The sequence below is a fragment of the Molothrus aeneus genome, chromosome 1, assembly GCF_037042795.1.
Source record: "Molothrus aeneus isolate 106 chromosome 1, BPBGC_Maene_1.0, whole genome shotgun sequence".
In the NCBI taxonomy this organism is placed as follows: Eukaryota; Metazoa; Chordata; class Aves; order Passeriformes; family Icteridae; genus Molothrus; species Molothrus aeneus.
The window spans coordinates 119,011,643-119,037,026 of record NC_089646.1 but is presented as its reverse complement, the minus strand read 5'-3'; the positions used below and the strand labels follow the sequence as shown (position 1 = coordinate 119,037,026).

The 25,384-nt window shown below is 36.4% G+C and overlaps 1 protein-coding gene across 4 annotated transcripts in view; it reads right to left on the bottom strand.

Moving 5' to 3' along the window:
- Positions 1-25,384, bottom strand: part of C1H8orf34 (chromosome 1 C8orf34 homolog) — a 150,624-nt gene that overhangs the window by 122,042 nt on the left and 3,198 nt on the right. For all 4 annotated transcript variants that reach the window (XM_066563775.1, XM_066563776.1, XM_066563782.1 and 1 more), the window contains exons 2-3: positions 4,287-4,434; positions 3,221-3,352 (exon numbers count right to left, since the gene is read on the bottom strand). In XM_066563775.1, coding sequence (XP_066419872.1) covers positions 3,221-3,352; positions 4,287-4,434 — 280 coding nt within the window. The remainder of the gene's footprint in view (positions 1-3,220; positions 3,353-4,286; positions 4,435-25,384) is intronic.

The following is a 25,384-nucleotide window of genomic DNA, read 5'->3' as shown; positions in this document are numbered from 1 at the left end:
TCAGAATATTCAGTTCAGTTTTAAATATATCCCATAATGGCAATTCCAAAGCCTCTCTGGACAACCTGTTCCTGTGTTTGACTATCCATGCAGTATAATTTTTGTTTTTTCTTGTCCTCTCACTAAACACTCTTGAGAAGACAAATCTGACTATGCCTTCTCATGCACCCTCCAGCATACTAGTTGATGGTAACAATGAAATTTCCCCTGAGCTTTCATTTCTTCAGTATGACCAAACCAATTTCTTTCAGCTTTTTCTTGTCCATCACATGCTCCAACCCTGTCATCATCTTGGTGAACCTCCACAGGACTTTCTCCAGTACATCACTGTTTCTCACAATGGACTCCAGATGCCACCTCAAAAACAAACACTGCTGGCTCTACTCTTGTGACTGCAGCCTGGCATGCAGGTCACCTTCAGCACTACATGAGCACACAGCAACAACTGGTTCATATTCCAAGTCCTTGTCCATCGGCATCCCACACCTTTTTCTGCAAAGCTACTTTTAGACACACGAATCCCAGTCTACACTACTGCTCAGGCTTATTCCATCCAAGATGCAGGACTTTGAATTTGCCTGTGTTGAACTTCACTAGGTTCCTCTCAGCCCATTCCTTAGTCTTATCTCCCTGAAGAGGAGTCCCACTACCCAGAATACCAACCACTTCCCGCAATTTGGTCTAACCACAAACCTAAGAGAAATTCTATCCCATCATCCAAGGCATTAGGAAATTCTTTTAAAAGGCATCAATCTCAGTACCAGTCCATTGAGCATGCCATTAAAGATAGACTTTCCAATTGGACTTTAGAGAAAGGAAGGAACACAGTATGACAGAAACAGCTCACAATACCTTTTGGCTAGCCACAATCCCCTGAATCCACCAGCTGAGTCAACTTTCCATGCATCATCTTGCCCACTTATTGAGTCCATATCTTATCAACTGAGTTATTCTTATAACTGGAAGCTGACAAGGGTTTTGCTAAAGTCATGGTATGAAACATCCATCACTGTTTCTTTAATTACAGAGCCAGTTACTTCACCAAAGAGGGCATCTGTGTTGATCTGATCAGACATATATGGTCTCATAAATCCATGCTTGATGTTCCAAATCAGATTTTCTCCCTTGTGACTCGGAACAGCTTTCCAGAAAGTTTGCCCAATAATCCTTGCAGAGGGTGAGGTTTGCCCTTCCACAAAATCAATGAGATATTTGCATTTTTCTAATCATCAGGAACATCCACAACAACTATGACCTTTCAAAGATGACAGAATGGCCTTGGAATGATATTAGTCTCCTCTTTCAGCATGCTTAGAATCAATCCCATGTAGTGCCATGTATTTATGAATGTCAGTGGCACTAAGCACATCCTAATTCTACCTCCTTTGTAGGCAAAGCTGCACTCCTACACACTGTTTCTACACTTGAGTAGCTTGAGAGTCTTACCAACTAAAGAGTATTAATAAGTTTCCTTCAGTCCACAAGGACAGATCCTTGACCCCAGTTGTTTTATGGATGCATAAAAAATTTCTTTGCTTGACATGAGACCTGATAGTTTAGAATGTCCAGCCTCCTCTTTGTCCCTCTAATGGGACAACCTAAGGACTAACAAGCACAAAACTTGTAGGCACATGTTTGAGGAGAGTGACGTGATGTTACCCCCCATCTGGGATAAAGGCAGAGAACTTGAGATCTTTAGGAGATGGCATGAAACTTACTTGATGCATAGCACAGAGTCTGAAAAGCAAGTACAAGGCAGAAGGAATGAATACAGTATGATGACAGGAACAGCTCACAATACCTTTTGGCCACTGTTTCTAACAGTGGATCTCCATAAATTGCTGTTTTCTAGCAAATCTGTTAGATAAGACACAGACTGAGTGACTATAAGCATTTATTGGAATGTTTCTATTTATTCTTGAAAATAAATTAAAATACACATGCTTCTTTTGAACAGACTTAAAAATTCATGTGCCCATTGAGAGGCACAGTGGAATTGATGATCACATTTGAGTGTTTTTGAAGCAGGCAATGTGCTTCATGAAGAAGAAAAAGAGACAAATACTCAATTTCTAGAAGAAAATAACCCTGAGAAAATCCCGTACAATGGGACACAGCTACCTGTAACAGCTTTTCATACTTGTTGCAGTTATTTATTCTCAGTAAAAAATGTTTCATAATCATACAATCACTCAAAAGCACAGTATTTCTATTGCATAAATTTATCATTATTTACCCATTGCTATGTAGTATTTTGACTTCGTGAGGTCACTGGGCAATTTTCCTTGACTTCTAAGTCTAGACTTTCCCATATTGCTTTTAGAGGAAAGACAACAAAATTTCTATTGCACCATACTATATATCTGTTCTCATCTGGTACACTTAGTCACACTCAGCATTATAAAGACTTGGCTATTATAAAAATATCAAAAAGCTACAAGAGTCAACAGAAGAAAATCTAATTTTTTAATTTATTTTGGAGAAAAATCTTATATAAACAATTCCCTGGGTGTGTAACTATATTTATGTACGTATGCATCTTGTAAATATATTTATTTGTGAAAAAACCCCAACATTAGGAATCAAGTTAAAAATTAGATTTCTTCAATAGTCAGTACACAGGAAGCATATTTCATTAAGACCTGTTGTTTTCATTTTCACTAGTTTTTTACAGGCAGTTGACAATATTCTCTTCAGCTGCTCTATTTATACTCTGCCTTTTCTTTCAGTGTACATTTAGATTCCTTCAGCAACTGTCAGAACAGTACACCTGTTCTGCTGACACTACTCCCATACCTTGAACAGTATCTGTTCATAATTCATAGTTTTGAATTGCCTGACACACAGAAAAAAAATCTGTTAGGACCAATATCAACAGAACAGATTTTACACATGCAAAATGGCAATGCAAACTAAAACATCAAATCATAATCAGTATCCAAACATAAAATACTGCATGACACCCAGATATTAGTCTGATTTTTAATCAATCTATCCAAAATTCTTTTATATCTACAGATGACAACATTATAAAATATTTATAATTCAAGTGAGATTAAAGCAAGAATCAAACTCTTCTAACATATATATACATATATATATATATATAGGCATTTCATCTGCTTACAGTTTGCTTTCCATTTTAAACCTTATTCAAATGAAAAACATACTATAGGTTGGAAAGTATGCCCAAATTATTAATGTAGTGAAGCTTTCTTACATGACTTGGACTCCGGTGATGGTGGAGAAATGTTGGACACAGCAAGGTCGCTCTTTGACTTTTTAGGCTTTTTTGCATTTACCTGCCAAGGCTTATCATAATTTCTAAAATCTCTTCTTGTTCCTTTATTTTCTGTTAAAAAGAATCAAATTAGATAATCATAACATATGTAGGGTCATTTTTCAAAGACTTAGCAAATAATTAATCAAAAAAACCCCAAGGTATATCAATCCAAATTAAAGACAGCTCTTTTTTTTTTTTCTCCTATTTCTGATTGCTTTTATATTTATTATATTTATTCCACTTTTTAAATATCAAGACTTAGAAATTAATATGCTTTTCATTATAAAGGTCTATTTTTTGTTAAGAAAAAGTACTTAATGTCCACAATATGTACATGTTTTACTGCCTATGTTAAAACTGTGTATTTGATATAAATGGTTGATTTGTCAGTAAATTAACACTTTGGCTACCAGAAACTATTTAGGTTCTACAGTCTGAAACAGATCATTAGCCAATTTTTAAACACAAAACTAATATTGTAATAGTAGATTGTACCAGAATAAGAAAACCAAGACTTCTACTATACAATCAGAGCAGATACTACTTCAGAATATTATTTTAATGCTTCTGAAGATTTACCATCATAAATTATTCACACTGGAGTTTATAAAGTAGCATAGCAGCTCCTCATTAAGGGTTGGGATGATAGGTATATAAAAACATGTATTATTAAAGAAAATATCTCAATAGAGTTTAATCTCGGGCACAAACACACCATGGGAGGGAAAAAGAAAACAAAGAAAGAGGACAGCAAGGGAATCTCTCTCACTGAGACTGGGATGTTTCCATTCTGTAACTCTGATGCATATTCACACAATATATACCTAGGCTGAGCTGACAGAGAGCAATGTAATTAAATTCAGTAGCTGCAAGATAAACTGGATTTATTCTGCATGCTCAAAACCATTAAGCAGTACCTGTTCAATAGGTACATGTGAATCCAGGAAATCAAGTGTGGGAAGGTTATACTGGAGACCATCCCTTTCCAGCACACAGAACATACCTGATGTTTCACTCTCTGCCCAGAGGGCAGCAGAGCCAGACAATGTTCTCTGAAGCTGACCACGGTTTCCCTGCTTGGACTGAAGATGATCAATTAGAAATGGGATTGGCTGGTCGGGTGTCTCCGTTATCAGCTTGGTCATCAACTCCTTTAGAAAATTAAGCCAAAACAAAAAATTAGTGAGATATTGCACCCAAACTAATGCTGTATTTGCCAAAAGAAAATGAGCATTTATAAAGGAAAGGTGTTTCAAATTTGAAGAAAACAGGAGCTGGAACATCCACCTCCTCAAACTACTACTAGTTTGGTCGTATGAAGTGCTCATATCTGAAGTGTTCTCAGCCTATGCAGTCTCTTATCCACTGGAACACAGGTTAAAAAAGCCAAACCCTGCTACCTGTTCAAATTTATCCCAAACAGTAATGCTGTCCATTTAACTACTCAGAACCAGCACCTCTTCAGAGCTGCAAGTAGCTCTTCTCTGACCACTACGTCCAAGCTTCATCTCATTGGAAATTTGAGATTCAGGAAAGTTTGTGAATTTTCATCTCACCCAAACTCAGGACAATTGTCTGGTTGAAATATGCATTCATGTCTGGGAACTCCAAGGTCTGATCAAACAAGTAGATGGTTTTTAAAGCAAATCCTCAAAAATACTATAGTATAGAAATAAAGAAATATTTTATGACATTGTTGCAGATATGGATATAAAGCCAATGTCAACAGGAAAGCATCTTCTACACCATGCATTGGTACTATCCAACTGCTCTGTACCTTGGCTGTGCAGGGCTGCAGAAAAAGAAACACTCTCCATTATTGCTGTTGGGGTTCTTTCTGGCTTCCTAGGCACAAAACACATTAGGAATCCAGAAAGAAGCTGTGGCTGTGCTGTGTGCATGTGCTCTGAGAGGAAATGAATGACTCAGGGCAGGTGAGGTGACCCTGAAACCCATTTAGTTCTACAGGAGATCTGGAGCCGCTGCTGCAAAATGAAAAAGCTGCATGAAGTAAAAAATTACAGGAATGTACAACAAAATGAGAACAAAATAAAAATAAACAAACAAACAAACAAAAAAAAAAAAAAAGAGAAAAAAAACCCAGAACAACTAACCTAAGTTATTCAGAGCATGTATTCTCTCTTCACCTATTCCCAAGTATAAACCTTAACACAACTTATATGCACTTAATTCTATCCCCACTTCATCTTTTCCACACACTTTCATGTAATAATTTTTTTTTCAAAAGTCAGTAGTTACTTAGCATTATCATCAATTAAGTGTGTTGGGGAAAAGGTACTTCAGAGGAAGTATACCAAATAGCAGCAAACATGAATAACTGCACACAGCATTACTAAGGCATAGCAAGTTCTCTTTGTCCACAAAAAGGAGAAAATATGCCCCATCTGCCCACATTTCTTCTTAAGACACAATCTTCTGTGATGCCATTTTTGATACTTATCCTCAGTGAAATGAAAAACCCTGGCTGTCTCTGGTTTTGAACTGGAACTCCACAGGGAGAAATTAAGCTACTTACTAATCTTAGAATTGTTGGAGCTATGGAGTGTAACTTCATCTGGACTGCCTTTTACCAAGGTAGGAGAAACCCTGCGATATACATCATACAAGAAAAATTCTGAAATTGCAGTAATTCATATTTTAGTTGCTTGGCAACACTAACAGCAAACCTTTATTCTTTTCCCTGCCAAAATGCAGAATTAGTGACAATGGGAAGATGTAATCTAGTGCTTGTAATGGACCACAATAGCTGTAGTAATTCCACTGCAGAGGATTCTATTACCAAAGGAAAAGTGCCAATCTGTTACAGCTGACTTGTAATTTAAATAATTTCTCAGAATCATGGTTTGAAAATTATTTTTGTCTTAGATTAGTAGTACATTGCACTATTAACATAGTATTGAAAATGTAATACAGAAAAATGAGAAATTTTAGAATGCTTACATACCAAAGTAAGACAAATGCTACTTGATTGTTGCCATAACTGATTTGCTTGTAGCAGGAAGAAATGGTCTTTAAGTAACAGAAATTCATCTAATAAAATAGAACTGATTATAGGATTCCTTACCTCTTCTGAGATGTAGCAAAAAACCTAAAGATCAAGGTGATGCAAAACCAGATTCCATTAAAAAGGACCACTTTTTGTACCTACTGTTATATTGATAATAAGACCTGAGGCATATAGAGATCTGTACTGCCCAGAGAATAATCAGTCCTATTCTGAGACAGCAGTTAGAAAATTATAAAGAACTGTAGATAGACACTACTTTTATCTGGAATAAAAAATGTGTTGTACCAATCCTGTACACCTAAAGTGAAAAAAAAAAAAAAACCATTGCTGAAATACTCATAAACTGAAGAGTGTGAAGTTCAGAAAAAGACCTATATATTTGTGTAATAAGCCTTAAATTGATTTGCCTCAAGCACTCTCAGAAATGTCATTAAAAGTAAACGCAACTTAAAATGAACACAAAGGCAACTCAGGTTATAAAATCGGCCATTTAAGAAAGACAAAACTCTTTACTACAAGTATTCCACTGCAAAAGGGGAGAAAAGAAACTGTTAGGAATCTACTTCTCAAGCTGCTTCAAGCAAGGTTTGGAAGTGGTCTCCAATTTACCACTTTCCTTGGAGTTCCTAAACTCTGGACAAAGTGCAAAGAACACCTCCACTCCAAGAACAATAGCTTCAGACATATACTCTGTGGAAATTCACATTCACATGCTGAAGGTGTTATCTCTCTTCCATATCCTTCTGCCTCACACACTGCCAGACATCACAGAAATAGGATCACAGTTCCATGACCCTCACTGCCTTTGCCCTTCTACCAGTTTCTGCAAAGGGACACAATTACCAGTTTCATCAGTTTCTACCAGTTTCATCAAGGGATACAACTCCATCTGCTCACCTCTCAACCTCTCCTCTTCATGCTCACGTTTCCTTTGAGATTTTTTTTCATCCCCAGCAAATTAGCAATTACATGAAAATATGCTCGCTGCCTGCATTCAGCTGCTTGGCTGTGCCATGACTCGGTGGGAGGGTTGGAGGGGCAAGAAAAACAAAAATAAAGCCAAACCCAAGCAACCCAACAAGAAACAAGCACAAAGCTTCACCAACATTAACTGTACATAGTGAGCGCTCACCTAATTTTTAAGTAAAAACACATACTTCTGTGGAGGTGAAAAGATACTACAGATTAGGAATGTCAACTAAAGGGTATTCTCATTCTAGCACCATTCTCTAGCAAAACCAACTTAAACTTCTGATTAAATGATCAAAAGCTTATTTAATGACCTCATCTGTTGCTCAGGTGACATCTTAATAGGCAGCAGGAATAACATACTACATGGTACTCTAAATGTACTTTCACATGTTTGAAATGTCTCTAAAAAAAGAATGTATTAAATAAGAAAAAACTAAAGCATCCAAGGTACAAAAATAATATTCCTTTTTGGTTAGCAGCAGTCTGATCTGACTTACAATGTGCTAAGTAGGCAAGGTTTTACAAGAAAAAGAAAAGGGAAAAGACCAACTAGTCTCACTGAAGACGCCTCTGCATTAACAGCAGAACAAAAGTGGCACAAGATCATTGAAACTGAGATTCATTTTTTCATTAACAAATCATCAGGTAAGTTTCAACTCTTCATAAAGACAAAAATGCAAGACACCTAAAGATAAGTCTCTTAAAAATATTAATTATATTTTTCACATTTTTAGCTCAAATTTCTAAGTTTTCTACAATTCAAATAAGGCAAGTCTGTTGTTCTGTGCACAACGTGCCTTATAACAACCAATAAAAAGCCATGGCAGATTGGGTCTCCATGCCAAATGAACTGCTTACTACTCATAATCTCTCCCCTCCTATCTCCTTTCTACTGCCATGTCTTCCTTTCACTCTACGTCCCTTGTCTTTTCTATCAGTGGACTCCACACAGTCTCTTCCTCCCAGCTGTGTAACAAGGGAAGAAGCTGTTCAGAAGTCAGTAATTATGAATTCCCTGTGCACCCTTGAGACACACTGGAGCACAGAAAAGGGGCCAAAGGAAACTTCCATGGTTACTACAGACTAGAGTACTCAGATTAATACATCAGTTTCTGCTGCTTCCCAATTATATTGCCCCAAATTAGGCTCTGCCTTGTCTAAAGGCAGAATGAGAAAGAACAGGAAAGTGATATAAGCTCTTTCAGGTATCTGCTTCATGGATTTTACCCAGCACTGTGCAAACCAGTTCTTCTTTCTTCATATCTTGTAAAGGTATCTTCATATGCTCCTACATTCACTAGTTTTATTGAACTATGTTACTAAAATTGTTTTAAAAAAATTAACTTTTTTTAGTTCATTTGTGGATATTTCCAAGAGAGACTCATGCACGTGTAATGAGGCTGTAAAAGATCTTGAAAAAAACACCAGGTATAAAGTAGTAGTTTAATATATTAATTATTTATAAATAATATACAGAATTTATAAGCAATAATTTATAAAGAATTCTTTATATCTTTCACTATTTTCCTATCCTGAGGTCCTCTATTACTTTTTCAATGAAGGCTCATATTTTTATTCCTTGTAAATTTCCAGGCATTTAATACAAATGAAACAGTCTTCACAGTCTATTAATCATAAGCCCAATTACAAGAAAGTCCTAATTAGCCCTGTCTAAATGTACCTATCAGGTTATTAAGTTAATTAAGAGACATTCTATCTTGCCCTGTAACTGGTAATGGTAACTACACAATCACATTTTAACTGTACAGACTTCATAGATTCTGGCACAGCATTCACAGATTCTGGCAGGGTTACACTCTGGTGGATTAAATTAGAAGTTTAAATACAATTAAATACTGCAAGTCTTCACAGTGATGTCAGTAGTGACTTTGACAATAAAGAAGTCACAAGGGGCTAGATGTCTCCCAGCTGACCAGCTAGAGTGTGTCCACTTAGGAGAAGAAGAATTGCTCTCCTGGTTCCACTGAGTTATTGGAGATATATGCATTGACTACAGTGAAGCTTGGACACTTGGACATCTAAATTTAGACTTGCTAACCCCTTCATACAGGCTGTAAGTAAACAAAGAAGAAACAAAATTGAAGGAAAATTTGTGGAAGGACAGTAGGTTTAAGAAACTTTTTAATGACTGACACTTTTTTGTTAAAATTCCATTCTGATTACTGCAGAAACAAAACAAAGAAACAAAAATAAATAATTGTTTTAAAGTAAATTTTACCATTCTTACTGACTAAATTAAGAGTCTGAAATTCTTAAATGAGAGCAGAAATGAGTACTTAAATGACTGCTTCTACCAAAAAAAATTATTTTCTATGGAAATTAATGAAAAATACCAGCATTCTTCTTTTGGAAAATAGCCAGACTTAAAATATTCTTGAGCAACTTTTAATTAAAATTAGTAGAATTACATTATAAACTGTGAATGAAATGGACTTCAATATATTTTATATTCATTAAATGATCATCACATCTCCCTATAAAATAAATTATTCAATCCTACACAAATTTCCACATAAATAAAATTCATATGTCTGTACCATACTATTTACTTCAAACTAATCGTAGCAGAATAACAGTTGAGAATAAATAGTAGTCCTATTCAAACTCTTATCTGGAATTGACTAAAAATTTTCAATTAACACATTCTTTCTTCAAAACCTCAGTGATACCATTTCAGACAGCTGTGCAGTTAAATTTAATATCACAAGACTGTAGTACACAGCATGGGAACACAACCCACAGAGAAATTACTTTGGACATAGAAGTAAAATGAAAGTACAAAGCTGATATGGTGGCTCTGATGCTTTGGTGCAAAGAAAATTCCCCTAAAGGTGCATTGTTGTGGAAATCTAAGGTATGGGACTAGTGGCACAGATAACATTTCATAGAGTGAGAATAACAGGAGGAAACAAACATCATTGAATAGCTGTCTTTCTTAAGTCTTCATCTACTAAATATCTGTACCAATTCAATAAGAAAAGACCAATTTTGGGGGCTATGTTACCAACCATGTTTTTAGGGGGACTCTGGAGAGCAGAATGGAAACAACAGACTTGTTCCACAATAAATCCTTTGCAGATCATATTATCAGTTCCCTGACTCAGATGAACTACCTCTATCTGAAACAATTCCAACTCATGCATATAATACTTGATAAAATATGCATCATTGATCTCACTGAGGAGTGCATGGGGTCTGGTGGGCAATTTCAAAGTTTCATTGAGTAAGTTCATGACACTTTATAGAACTCTACCATACACATTATAACATGCAATATCTATCTGAACCTCTTGCTGCATCTTTTCACTAATTTATCCTTTGAGGTTTTTTTCTCTCCTAATCTTAGTATTTCAAATATCATTGTCTCTAATCTACTTTACCACTTCTGAGTTCACAAAATAGCTTCAAACACCTTCAATCTGTGGCTTTATTGAAATATTTCCTTTCTCCCATTTAAGCATTCCAAGAATGCTGTCAAGAGAGAAGTCACTGCTTCTAGGTTACTCTAAAACATTAAATAATTCTCTGTAGAAGAAGAAAAGGTTAAAGACATGCTCTCAGAGATGCCAATCACGGCAAAAGCTATCATGTTTTTTCCCATAGTTTACTTTTCAAATCACAAAGATTTCCTATGATAGCTTTTACTTCTTTCTGCAATTCTGTATCTCTGCATGACAATCTCACTCTTGTGGAATTATGCCTACCATATCATTATCTTAACTGAGCAAGGATTTATCAAATAAGGGTAGTTCATGTTATTGTAGAAACACTGTTAGTTTTCCCTGAAGTGTAATTCAGAAGCCTTCCTCAGTTTCCATCCACTCTATCAACCACTGAAATTCTGCCCTCAAGGTATGCACTTCAGAGTTCAGCCAAAGAAAATGAAAACTGCTGGTTTTCTGAAAGGTCTGTAAGATTTACATCAAAAGAAATACTCATAGATAAAGACTAGGAAAGACTATTACAACCTAGACTTAAATTACAGGCATAAAACAACATTGACTACACATCACTGCCTTACCTAAATGCTAACTCAATCGGCTGGAGCTGATCTTTCTCTGATCAGCTGAAGTAATCTCCTTTCAATTTCAAGGTCTAAATTGAAATCACTTGTTCCACCATGTGCAATGACTCATTACTGCAACTGTTAAAAAAAACAGTTTTTTTTATTAACAGTTTTTGGGTTTTTTTTTAAATCACATCATATTTCCAGTTTGAGCTTCACTGACTTAGCTTCAACCTGTCTGACACGTTTTTGAGAAAGGGTAATGCTAGAAACTGAAGTAGCAGGTATTTTTGTGGCTACCTCTGCTAGGCTGACCCCAACCAGCAGCCAAGCATACACCAGACACTTACTCATTCCCACCCTCAGTGGGATGGGGAAAAAAATGAAAAGAATAAAGCCAAGAAAAACTAATGGGTCAAGATAAAGACAGCTTAATAACCACAGGTAAGAGAGGTGAAAAAAAACCAAAATCAAAGAACAAGTGACATCAAGGCAATCACTTACCGGCTCCGACTTGCCAGTCTGCAAGCAACAGATATTTTGGAACATTTACTCCCCAGGTTTAAGTAGTGAGCATGAAACTATATGGTAAGGAATATCTCTTTGCCCAGGTTGGGTCAGCTGTTCCAGGTGTGCCCCCGCCCAATCCATCCCCCCCAGGCCTGCTTGCTGGTGGGCAGAGAGGAGAACAGAGAAAGCCTTGAGCCTGTGCAATCACTGCTAAGCAACAGCTCAAAGGCTGGTGTACCAACATTGTTTCAGTGACAAATCTGAAATACACCAACATATAGGCTTGGTGTGAAGAAAATCCAGTTCCTGTTAGACCCAGTACAATACCACTATGGCAAGGATTATCAAGGGTTTCTGAGTGGTGATCAGGAGAAGGCCATATATGAAAAAACAATTGGTATATTAAGGAGTTGACTCAGCAAAAGCCCTTAAGCTTAGATAGTCTTTATGCCTGAGAAGTAAATAATTACAAAGCTATGCACATGCTTAAAATGTTTTGATGAATTAGATTACTGTGACTTTAGAATTACAAACACTTCCTTCCTTCTTTCTGGAAGCCAACAAAAAAAAAGTTAAATTAATATTTTGAAGATTGATGGAAATCCTTTCAATTGCATACCATGGAAAACTTTGATAACAACACATTTTAAAAATGTGTGCAGGAACCACCACGCTTCCCAGGTGCTTTTCTTTCTCCTCCCAAACACTCCTCCAGTAACTTTGCATTACTACACCATTATATTTATTCAAGTTATACAGAAAGATAAATGTGAGATGATGCTTTAAAACATTGTACTGCCCAGTGTTTACAGTCAAAGTTATTAATTATTCTGTGTAACTTCTATGCATTAAAGTTACTATAAAAATTGCTTTCATTTTTTTTTTAATCTTGACCAAGAATTTTTAAACTATTCACATGGAACTTCAAATAATAACCAGCAATTAAAGAGACACAAAATGGAGAATGTGAGTTACCAGAGTCCAGGGTGGGGAAGTTCTTACACAGATTTAATTACCTTTACTTTAGCTGCCTACATAAATTAATGCTAAGTTTGCTCCAGTAATGCTCACTAAACAAATGTCAAAGAAGTTACTACATGCTCCCTGGTTGTTAGAAATTACTTAAATCCTGTCATTTGGAAATGTTCTTTTAGTACAGCAACCAAACAACTATGAGCAATATGCAGTATAATTACAAGTTTTATTCATACACTTTGAATAGATTAATATCTATTCAGATACACATCTTAATTTCTTGTTATTTACCTGTCAGAGATTGACTTGGTCTCATAAGACTTCATACCAATGTTGTAATCAGCTTTTAAATAGATCTAAATGTTTAATATGCAACAATACAACAGAGATTTCTCAACTGGAAAGGTCAGAATTTATTGTCATGGAAAAATCTGGAAATTAATTTTCACAACAGCAAAACACAAAGAGGTTTTTTTTTATATTTGTAGAATTTATATACTGCAATTGTGCCTAGAACTCCTTAAATAATAATAAGTGCTTTTTACATAGCATTTTTAGAAGACAAAGAGATTATTATTTCACATGTAAGCAGTCACTTGATTCACCTAAAACTACTTGTATGCTATTTCCCTCCCCGCAGGAAAGGTCACACTGATTTGCCTGTCACAGGTAACACAAGATGTGCAGTATCTTGTCAGGGTAACCACCACTGCAGACTCTCTGCAAGCTCTCAAATCTTTTGAGAACACTTAGTCAAGTTCAGTTTGGTTCAACACTGCTTATACTCAGTCCTTCTCTAACTGCAACTGGAAAAATCTTTTTACCATTACAAGCAACACTTTTATATTGTTATTTCAACCAGTGTCCACTTAAGTATAGATGAAGCTTTTGCTTAATTAACACACTTGAATATTGCTATTTGGAAAAAAAAAAAGCAAAATCCACAATGAAATTGGAAATAATTGGTCTCTTTGGTGCAAGAATCCAAGAATCTTTTGCCATGCAGAAGCCATCAGTCCACAGATATAACAAAACTTGATTATAAATGCATGAATTAATGATATTCTAGTAAATATCTAAATAACCATGTGAACTAATAAAAAAGAAATATTGACTGATTTGTTTTCATACTCTAGATATCTTCCTCCATTTGGTGTACTATCATGTATTAAATGTTACCACATGATACTGGCAACTATTTCACTTCTAAAAGATATCAGTGTACCTGAATCTATCTTCAGCCCAACCAGGAAGACACCTTAATAATTCCAGTTCAACTGGAAGCAAAATCCACCTGACAGCTTCCATATGGATTTTTATCATCCAACAGTTAAGCCAAAATGCCTCTATGATTTTCCTCATAAGCAACCAAGATGACGAAGAAAATGCTTCAATGATTTTTTTTTCTTCTTCGTAACATTTTTTGCAAAGTTCTGGCAGATTTCTAACATTTTCTGCCTTCCTGGATTATCACTTTATTTCAAGTCAAATTAAAGTAGATATTTCTGCTACTTAAGGCAAAGAAACTTCTGAGAATGATGATCCAATCACAGTCAGACTAAAAAAAAATTTGAAGATTAGAAACACATAGGGAAAAAGTCATGCAGGTGTCCATTTTGATCTAAACAGCGCAGCAGGGTTGAAGTATACAGGTTTAGAATGCAGTAGGAACTGTGAAGAATCAGGCAGGAGAGACACAGTGGCAAAGTTACACAGAAAAGAAAATGTTAACACCGAGTGCAGAGGTACTATGCTCTACATGCCTCCAGCCACTTTCCAGGGTTCCCAAATTGCTTCCCACTGGCACTACCAGGTTCATTGCTCTGCCTTAGCCCTGAGAAGATACAGTCACTGCCTGTCTCCATCTAAAAATGGCTGCAATGTGGGGAAGCACTCCCAGGCTGCTGGGATTCCCCCAAAAAAGGGGCCCTTCAGGGTGAGGGTTTCAAAACACACACACCTGGCAAGGCTGAGGTCTGAGCCCAGGAGATGACACCACCTACTGAAGATGAACACTACGCAGCCCAGCTGGCTGCTTCTATGACAGAAAACCTATGCTTGCAAAGCAGGCACCAAGATAACCCTGCTGAAAATGTCCAAGATCCTCTCCTCAGATTTACTTGTTTCACCTCATTTACTGGCTGTGTGCTGCCTTGGAAGAAGACTCAAAATTCATCAGGCAGGTCTCTTATGCAATATGCCAGGAGAATTTCTGTCACAATAGGTAGGGTACCTTTTCCCTGCTACAGCCAGAAGACGAAAATACAATATTAAGATAATACAGATTTGCAGCAGACAATGGATTTAACTACATACAGGAAGGGTAATATTTTACATTCTGTTTGATTACCTTGAAATGCACCCTGAAAAAAGATACAACCATATTCCCCAGAAGGCATGGAAAAACAAAGTGTCAGGCGTAATTCAGTAGTCATATTCAGAACAGCACAGATACCTACATAATATTTAACTTTGTTCATTTATGAAATGCTATATTTTATTTTAATCCTGCAGTATGTAATGTCAAAAATTCAATCTAAACATGTGTATCAGGACAGTCCTGCATGAACTTATTTCCACAACCAAAAATCAATTTCCTGTGCCTAGACACAACTACATCATCCTGTGTGGAACTGTAGAACTGTTAGTTGAATGCTATTTTTTCACCCAAAGTCACAAAGAAAGAAAAAAAAAGCCTTAACCAGTGCACAAGTGCATTTAGATGTCACAAAACAAAGAGAGAGATCTGATCACCATCAGAAGAGACGAGTGCCTCTCACTCTACTTCCCTACTTTCCACAATTGTATTGCCCATTGCAAAGCACCATGAGGAAGAGGGCACCCCCATACAGAAACAATCACTGGAAAACTTCCTTCAGACAAGACACTTCCTCCTTAGAGGAAGGATGTTCTATAATCATGCCCAGAAAAGAATTCTTCAGCAAAAGACAACTGATGAGCCGAAGTGAACATACAGTTGACCTGTATGAGGAAAAATACCAAACTTTGCTGACTGCTGACCACGTACAGTAGATACATCATGGATTACATCCAGGCACATCTTTAACAGAAGACAGGTCTAATGCCATTATTTGTTTCATTAGAACTAACTTGCATGCCCAAGTCCTTAAAAAACCTCACCTAAGGAAGTAATGTGAAAGAACTCACAGTAGGTCTAAAGAGCAACTGAAAATAGAGAACTGTGCCAGTAATAAGCTGCAAAAAAAAAGGCTCTGAAATGAGAGGATGTCGGACACCACTGTTTGACCTCTGAGGCCAAGTGCATTGGCTGCCCAGGCTTAAGGCTGACACTTCTATCATGCCCACAAATAAAACAGGTCTGAGATAAGGGGGACAGCTAAATAAATACTAGCTTACATAAAGTGGATACACTTTCAACTCTGTAAGTTACAGATTAGCTAAGCTACACATACGATGGCAATATTAAAGCCATTAATGCAAAGTGTAATTATGAAATAAGAAAAAAATTATCATCAGTCTCTGTGTACCAAAACCACAAGCTAATGAATATATTTTTCCTGAAAGAAAAAGTACCAGAAAAAAATTATTTTAAAATCATAAAAAAATCTGAGTACTAATAATTATATCATATGGATCAACTTACTAGTCACTTTCTAGCCCAAACAAGGTAACTTCAACACTTACACAGAACTGATATGTTTCTTGAAAGTGTCATTTGCACTTTGACTATCTCCTCCATATAAACTGTCACATGGATTTAGTCACCATGTCACTAGCCTACCAGAGACATAACCTGCAACATCAAGGAGCTGTCCTCTGGCTCAGGTTTTCAAACTAAGGACTAAAGGTCTATATTTTACAAGAAAGCTAGAGCCTGAAGTGGATATTTAAAGAGGTACTACTGTAGTAACAATTGGAGACTTTCTGTGGGTAGCAACAGTAATTATTAAGGACAGATAATTGAATTATACCTAGAACTGGAGTTAGGCCCATCATTTCTCATCAGACACTTCGACCATCAAGACTGCAATGGCTTAGGCAACTAAAAATCACTTAATTTCTAGAAGCTGAAATTCAAGTTATTTTAGATGAGGATAGGGTTTTGGAGCTGTTTTAAAGCATTCTTAATCTGATTTTCTAATGTTTTTTTATTTAGAAAAGAATGTCTGTGAGTCACTGGTGTACATTTTGTTTCTGAGACTGCAAAGTAACTTCCCAACCCTGACAGCGATTGCTCAATTAAAGTTTCCTGATGATCTGATTGCTCTTTATTTAACATTATGCTACATCTGCCTGGCTATGAGTGAAGGCCTTCCTCTTGTAAATCAGGGTCTCACCAACTGCAGCAGGGCTCCCTGTGGGAATACAGTACGCTCACATGGACTGCGCTGCAGCCTTGAGACTTGTCAGAGCTCTGAATTGCCACACTGAGCAGTGGAGAAGGAGGGAGAAATCCATTTTTTCTTGATTGTGTGGCACCAATTAATGGGATTAATAGCACTACCAGGCAATGAGGCAACACAAAGAAAGAAGAGAATGCAGAAAGACCATAATGAGCCTTGCTGGTAAACTCCTAAACCATGTGAAGACTGTAGGAGCCAGTGGGGTTTGCAGGCTCTATGCAGACAAACAAGACAAAGAAAGGGGAAACACAAGCACAAAATAATACATAATAATGCAGCAGGACAGCATCAGCAAAAGAAGGAATGTAGCCACATAACTGACAATCATTTTAGTATCCTAACTACTATATATTTTATTTCCTCTCCTTACTAGTTAACTTTTTTTCAGTGTTTACATGTTAAGTGGATCTTCATTCTGGCCAACTTTATTTTTCTAATATTTTTTCTATTATCACAGGGAAACATAGAATAAAATAATTTTCTTGAGTTTCTTTTTCTCCCCTGCTGTCTTTTTCTTTCAGGTATTCCTCCTTCAGGGAATAAGAAATCAAGATTAAATCTGTTACTCTAGCAATTTAGTAATCTTTTTGTGTTTATCTCTCTGCATTGTTCCTTATTGGTAAGTCTACATCCAGCTTCTGTCTCCAAATAGCTTCACTGTTGTACACTTGTATTAGACTACAGGCATTACTATCTAATGGCATTACTCTGAACCATGAGGAGCTCTGAAACACCTTTTTCAACTTTTTAACTGGTGTTTCTATGTCATGCAAAAGTACGTCATCAGCACAACTAAGGGTGGTGGTTCATATGGCACACCAGAGAAATTTCTGCATCTGCAAACCTTGGTCTTCTCCACTTGCATTTCCCTGGATATCTCTGCTTTGTCCTCACTATATAAGGAGGGACAAGGCTCTTCAGAATCCTTAGGGGGATGAGCACTCAGGTTGCACTGGGTGTATTGAGCATGTCATACATGCAATGGACACTGCAATTAACACCATGTGTCTGAACAGGAACACACAACACCTGCCACATTTACATGGGATCTCTGTCCAGCACACACGGGATTCTCAGGCCTTTCCCAATGTTTCAGAGTGTCTGTATGCATTTCACAGAGCAGGAACATGCAGACACATTTCAGTCTGAGAAATCCCAGTACACTCAGCCATGGAAATTATCCCATCTCTCTTTTCTTCTCCTTCAAATGAAGTAATATCCTTAATTACACAAAAGCCCCCAATTCCATCTTTACAAAACTATCACAGAGTCTGCATCATGAACCTTTTCTCTTCCTAACTGGCCTATGCATAATTGCTTCCACAGGTTCTCTTTAAAGGTCACCTACAGCTCAAACTACTCTTCTTTTTTAGTTCTATGAACCATTTCTCATGTCTCCAGATTCTGTAAACCATCTCTCATGTCTCCAGAAGAGACTGCTTCCACTTATTTAGGCTTATGGGATGAATTCTGTTATCAACAATCCAGAGCAGTTTTCTTGCACTAGTGCACCTAAAGGAACATGGAACTTATGTTCATTCAGAATTTCTTTCTTTGATAGAAAGGAATATTTCACAGGAATATTTCACAATCACAATCTGTTTACCTCTCCATTCATACAAATGTCAGCAGAGGCACAATGCCTGTCAAATTGGAGTGCAGCTCCTTCTTAATGAAGGAGTTCATGGTACAGGAGCCATTATTAATAGTGCTGCTAAGGACACCTAATTTAACTCTCTGGCAAATCCATGCCTAAGAAATACATCCAAGATCAAGTACTAGAGGTGTGAGTCAGACACTGCAAAACATACATACTCTTATATATAGTAAGTTATATTTTCCCTGTCTTTCTCACTCTTTGGTTATACTCTTAGCAACCACCACCATTAGAACCTTTCTTTAAAAAAAGAAAGTACCGATTCCAAGTAACCATTTGACAGATTAGGATTAGATTATAAAAGTAAAATTATAATAAGATTATAAAAAATAAAACAGAAAAGAAAAAGAACATTCCGGCAATATAGCATTAATCTTTTTCATCCTACCCCCTCCCATTTCCTATCCTTTCTCACTCTCACACTCAGTGTATTCATATGGTCTGTCTCCTTCTAATTTGTTCAGCCGTCCTCCCTAATTATTCAATTCCCTCTTCTGCTCCTTCACAGAATCAACTGAGCTCCATGACATTCCCCCAACCTATGGGGAACTGCACCTTGAAAAGACAAGATCCATACAAAGCTAACAAGCACACAAGCTTTGCAGATCTCTCATGCCCACCTAGTAGCTTGCTACTGGAGAAAAGCAGTTGCCCTCCTCTCTCTCCTTTACCCTCAGGCCACCTACATTTTCTCTCCCAAGTCAAAGACACATTCCCCATCAGACTACGTGGTGACCCACTGAGCTCAGCCTACTGAACAATTTTCTCTTTGTAGACTTCATTTTCTTCTATTTCATATTCCCAAACTGGGTAACTGTAACATGACACAACCACCAGTTCTGGAACAAGGACAGCAGGAATGTGCAGCCAGAAATGAAGATGAACAGGACCTGCAAGAACTGGCTATTAAATCAGCCTCACAGCCCATAGTCCTGAATACTAAACCATCAGAGTGTCTGGAGTAAAACAAACTATGAGAGGACGAAAGATTCAATTAAAAAGCCTCCAACACAGTTGAAAGACCCAAACTCTTGTGATTCCTTCCCCAGAAAGCAGCTCCTACAAAAGCCAACAAAAGAGCTATTGTATAGTAAGTATATTGTACCAGACACTATAGAGAAATATCATTTATGAATAGAGTGATTTCATTTATTGAATATTGCAGGGAGCTGGAAAATAAGGAAGGAGAAAGGATGTTTCACATAAATACACAATTAAAAGTTTCCACTCTCTGTATGAACAGAATTTTTTAAAGAGGTGGCTAATGTAAAATAGCCTTTTATTTATCACAGGTACATGCATTCTTCATTTTGTATCTGCATTTCTCATAATTGTAACACATCTCCTCATAGTGTATATATATATATATATATATATATATATATATATATATATATATATATATATATATATATATATATATATATGCCAAAATCTGAGGTGTTTCAGTGGAAACTCCATGTTTAAGGCAAAGACAATTCTTGAATTTTATGTGAATAAGGGAAGAAAACTACCCAAATCAACAGAAGAGCAAAACCAGAGGGGCATCATAACTACAGCCAAATGATTCTGCCTGAACACTTATAGATGGAACTAAAAATAAGCATTCAGTGAAACTGAGCAAAAAAAGGAGAATTGACACAGCACAGCATACGGGACCTCACATAAAAGTTAAGGCCATCAAAAATGTGTCAGTTGCAAGCCTTTTTAAAGGATATTACCCTCTCTACTAAGAGCAGATTTGGATGTTGGGTGGTCTTGGCAAAGGCATAGGTGTGCATTTCAAGAGATCATGCTCTTTACCTGTGTCCAAGGATGAAAATCTGTAATCCTTGTTTCTCCTATCAGCTGTGTGCTGCTTTTCATCGCCTTTAGTAATGTGTGAGACAGCCCACTGCTTTAGGCAGGAGCCCAAGGGTTTCCTAACAACTGCACTTGAAAATGCTCTTGCTTTCACTGGTTTTTAACTGTATCTAGGTTATGGTTTCAGGCAGAGGAGACTCTTAACATAGAACCTATCCTTCTGTCATACTTCACAGCTCATATGACATTTCTCAGGAGAAAAAGTGTGTATCTGTGCAAGGGGGATAATACCCAATACAGGAAAGAATGCCTCATTTTTGTGTGAGTAATTAATTACAGACACTAAAGTGTTTGGGTAGTATTTGTTCCAAAAGTTGGTGAACATAAAAATGCTTCCAGACACCTCATGTAGTCCAGAGGTAAAAAAGTATCTATATCCTTCCTCACTCATACAAAAACACATATGCTTTCTCAGAAAAATAAAATATCACAAGATTTTTAAAAATATATTAAAAATCACTGTAACAAAAAATTCTAAATAATCATTAGACAATTTAAAATGAGAAATTAGTCCCCATTTCTGTGTTTGCATAAATAAGACAAATAAAAAGACACAAGTGAAAATAAAATATATTGGGAAAAAAAGGAAAGAATATTGATTAGACATTCAAAATAAGATGCAAATTGTAAAAGAACATGATATTAAAATACTCTTAAATATTATGTTTCTAGCTTCCATTTACTAAGTAACACTTTTAAAATAAGGAACACTAATAACAGGTGTATGTCTAGGTGTTTCTTTTTAGTGATGCCATGATAAAGCAGATAACTAGGAAATCCACTTGCTCCAGAACAGTAAAATAGAACATCACGTGTGGCAGCAATGCTGGTTAAAGTACTTGCTGTTCCCTTCCCTCCCAGAAGCTCCCAAACACACAGAAGGCTGAGACTGTGCTTAGTCTACAGTATGGATACTATCTGGCCCACTTGGAAAAGCACAGATAAGTAACAGCAAAGAACATGTTAGAAAAAATTATAGGCTGAGTTAAAACCATCAAAGTATTTTACTTTATATTTGCCACTTAACACTGATGTGTTGTACCAAATAGACTGGACTAATCAAAAGAAAAAACAAACAATTGAAGAACTTACTCCCATACTGTTAATGTAATCTGAAACTTTGAAGATATTTCATAATGTGATAAAACAAAAAGAAAGAAGACCAGTAGTAATGGGCTTATTTTGATTCAGATTGATTAATTATTAGACAGGTTACCAGAAAAAAATCAGTATCATATCTGTTAGCTTTATTCCTTACCATTGAGCAGCCAGCATGTATTTGCTGATACATGATGGTGAGAACAACTCAATTGAGAAATACTTCTCATTTTCCCAGGTATATTTTGATGCAAGATATTTATGCCTTCTGCTCCCCTTCTAAAGAAACAAAGTAACTGTCATTGTGAAAGTTTAAAAATATTAAAAGTTGACATAATAAAAGGATGCTATGATGGAACTTTCACCTTATCATTCTGTATTTTAGATACAATTCTTCCAATTTAACTACTACTTGGATTTTAATTTATTTCTAGGTCTGTTGCCAAAGAATTTTTTTTTTAAAAAAACAATTAAGAAAGCAATTAGGAGAGCCCACTTTTCCATTTCAAGCAAATAATATTTTTGCCACTATGGAAATGAGGCTTATGTGATTGCTATCTATGTTCTTGGCCATTCAAGTGCATACCTGTATCTATGATCTCTTTCTCGGTCTTTTTCCAAGATGCTTTTAAAGTCTTCAACTAACTTCAGACAAATTCCCAGAGGAGTAAACATCACAAAAATGCAACTCCTTTTAAATGCTGAGAGATTAACTAGTCAGGTAGCAAGATAGTGTAATTTTCCTCATTCAGAAACATTTTTTTTCTTAATCTTAGATTACATGGGAAAGTAGAATTATGACTGCCTCAACCACAGGGAAATTTCTGACATTTGCATCCTGTTGGTCACCACAAAAGCTTAGTAATAAGCATAAAGTCATTGCTTATGGAACTGTTTGTTAATTGAAAAGGTTGTGTCTGTAGTTTTAATTAGGGTCTTCCATTTGTTTTCCCTTAAAGATAACTTTATCTAAGGCAACTATGAGAATATATGATGAATTCTCAAAAATGCAAAGGACATCTCTACACCATTTTTCCCTTTGACTTACATTCCCCTTAAATAGGTCTTTTACTTCAGTGCACATTAAGGTTACAGTAGCACCTTACTGTAACAGGCACCAACAAAAATAAAAATTAGAACTTGATTGTGATTCCCTACCCCCTATTGTGTAAGACTGCAGCATTTCTAGATCACTGTTGGTTTCCACACACTATTTGAAAAACAGCTAATACTGGCTTCCCTGCAACAGGAACTGCCAGGCTGAAACAATGTCACTGGCTAATCAGTTAGTGCCTAAAATAATCCTTGTGATGTCTAAGTACTGAAAAACTCAGCCTTTCAAAGGCTCCATCTAGCTGCTTTAAATCAAATGCTTCACTAAATACATTTTTGTAATCCATAATACAGACTCTTTCACACTAGCAACAGAATCTAACCCATTAAGTATAATACCAAAATACTCAAAATTTTGAAGTTTTGAGCAACCTCAAAAGAAAACAATTCTTTAAGCTCACCCCTATCATTCAAATTGCAACCCCTATCATTCAAATTGCAGATATTGCAGCTTGAAACATAATTTTATGCTGTGAGAAATTGTGAACTGGTTAATTAGACATTCAAGTTGACAGTATCTACCTTTGTGTATTTAAAAACCAAGGGTGAACATTGCTTCAGAAGACAGTCCAAAACTAAAATTCATCACGAAACTTTGACTAAGTCAGTCATAAGATGCACTATAGATAGTGTTCATCACCAAATAGGCTAAGGTTTAAGTGAAAAGTGTAGTAAAGTGTAGTTATTTTATTTAAATAATTGACACCACTGCATAATATACACCAATAATGCTATTTCATTTAGGAAAAGAAAAACCATCATAGATTAAAAAAAAAAAAAAGAAAAAAGCTTCCCATTGTGTTTCCTTTAGTAATTATGTCTCCTAAAGAAAGAAAAAAAAAGCTAAGGGTTGTATTACAAAGCCTTTATGTTGTTTGAAATAAAAATTACAGTTCTAACCCCACATTACTTGGAGAAAAAAAATCTTAGGTAATAGGAGTTTGGCATGTTTACTTTGAGAAGAGCTATTTTGGCTTTTTATAACTCAAAGAAATTACAGTTCTCGGGTTTGCATAACAACAATGTACCTGCTGGATGCTTTTTAGCTGCAGTTCTGGAAATAAAAAAATTCCAAAACACTAAATTTATCTCAGAGCTCTTGAAGATTTATTGCAATCTGTTCTCAAGAGTGCTTATCCAGATTTCAAATTCACAAAAACTAAGTGTCAGGTTGCCCAAATGAGAGCACAACTGGATGCTAAAGAGATACACTTGTACAGAAGAATAGATGTATGGATACAGGCAGCAGGATTATTCATTGAGATTATTAGCACACAAAAAGAACTTGTTGGATTGGATGCTTGAAATGCAAAGTAGGTCAATACTTCACTCAGACAGAAATGAGTGGGTGCTGATTCTGAATACTCTGTCCTAGCCAATTTTAGGCACATACCTCCTGTTCACATTTTAGAAAGATGGAATAAAAAAAACAACAGTGAAGCTTCATCACAGAAATAATTCATATTTAGAATTCTTGTTACATTCCAAGTCAATGTGAAAAAAAAAGAATCTAAAAAAATCAGGTAGTGCCATGGTATGTGTTACCACAAAACTCCCAGAAAAGAGGCATTTCTAAAGGGCATTCCTCAAGTATTCTCAGATGCCAACCACCTCTAACAGAAAGATGTCTAAGCTTTCAAAACCAAAAGAAAAAAGAAAAGAAACCCACAACACACAAAAACTACACAAAACAGGATGAGGATGCTCATGAAGCCTGACAGAATATAAGGGGTCAACTTAAGACCTTACTGTCAGCGCTAAAAAGACCTGCATGCCCTGGGGCATTCAGAAGCTGCATTATAGGTTCACAGCAATCTTACCTGCAAAAATCTTGGACACCTGAAAGATGAGATGGTGTAGAAGTAACAGCTCTGAAAAGTCATGACTTGGGGACCTACATTCAAAAGGGAAAAGGAGGCTGCAGCATCGAAGCTGTTTTGCAACCTGTCTCAAATCTCAAAATTGACACAGTCTCAGATGTACACAGTAATTCCCACCCACCTTCCTTCCCACCTCTAACCCATAATAAGAATCTACCTTGTAAAAATGTTTGGAATCAAGTGAATCTGGGCTAAGTAAACATTCATAGCTGAGTGGATAGGGTTTCCTACTATGTGTCAACAGATACTGGTAGTCAGTAGAAGACCAATGCCTGCTGAGTCAGCTTAAGCTCATTAATTCTTTCTCCAGGAGGTTACTCCTCACATTTCTTTACAGAGGAGGAAACAACTTTCTAACCAAGGCAGAGGCTAAGGTCTTCCTGCATCTGATGTGTCAGCACTTCTCAAGAACACTTCTCTTTCACACAAATTAGGAATATAATTCAAGTGTCAAACCACACAAAACTTCAGCAAAGATGTTCTTAAATAGGTACTGCTGGTTAATGAAGTACAAAAACCCCTAACCGCTGTAACAGAAGGTGACAAATACAGGACAGCATGGAGAAAAGAGACACAACCAGGATACTGGAACA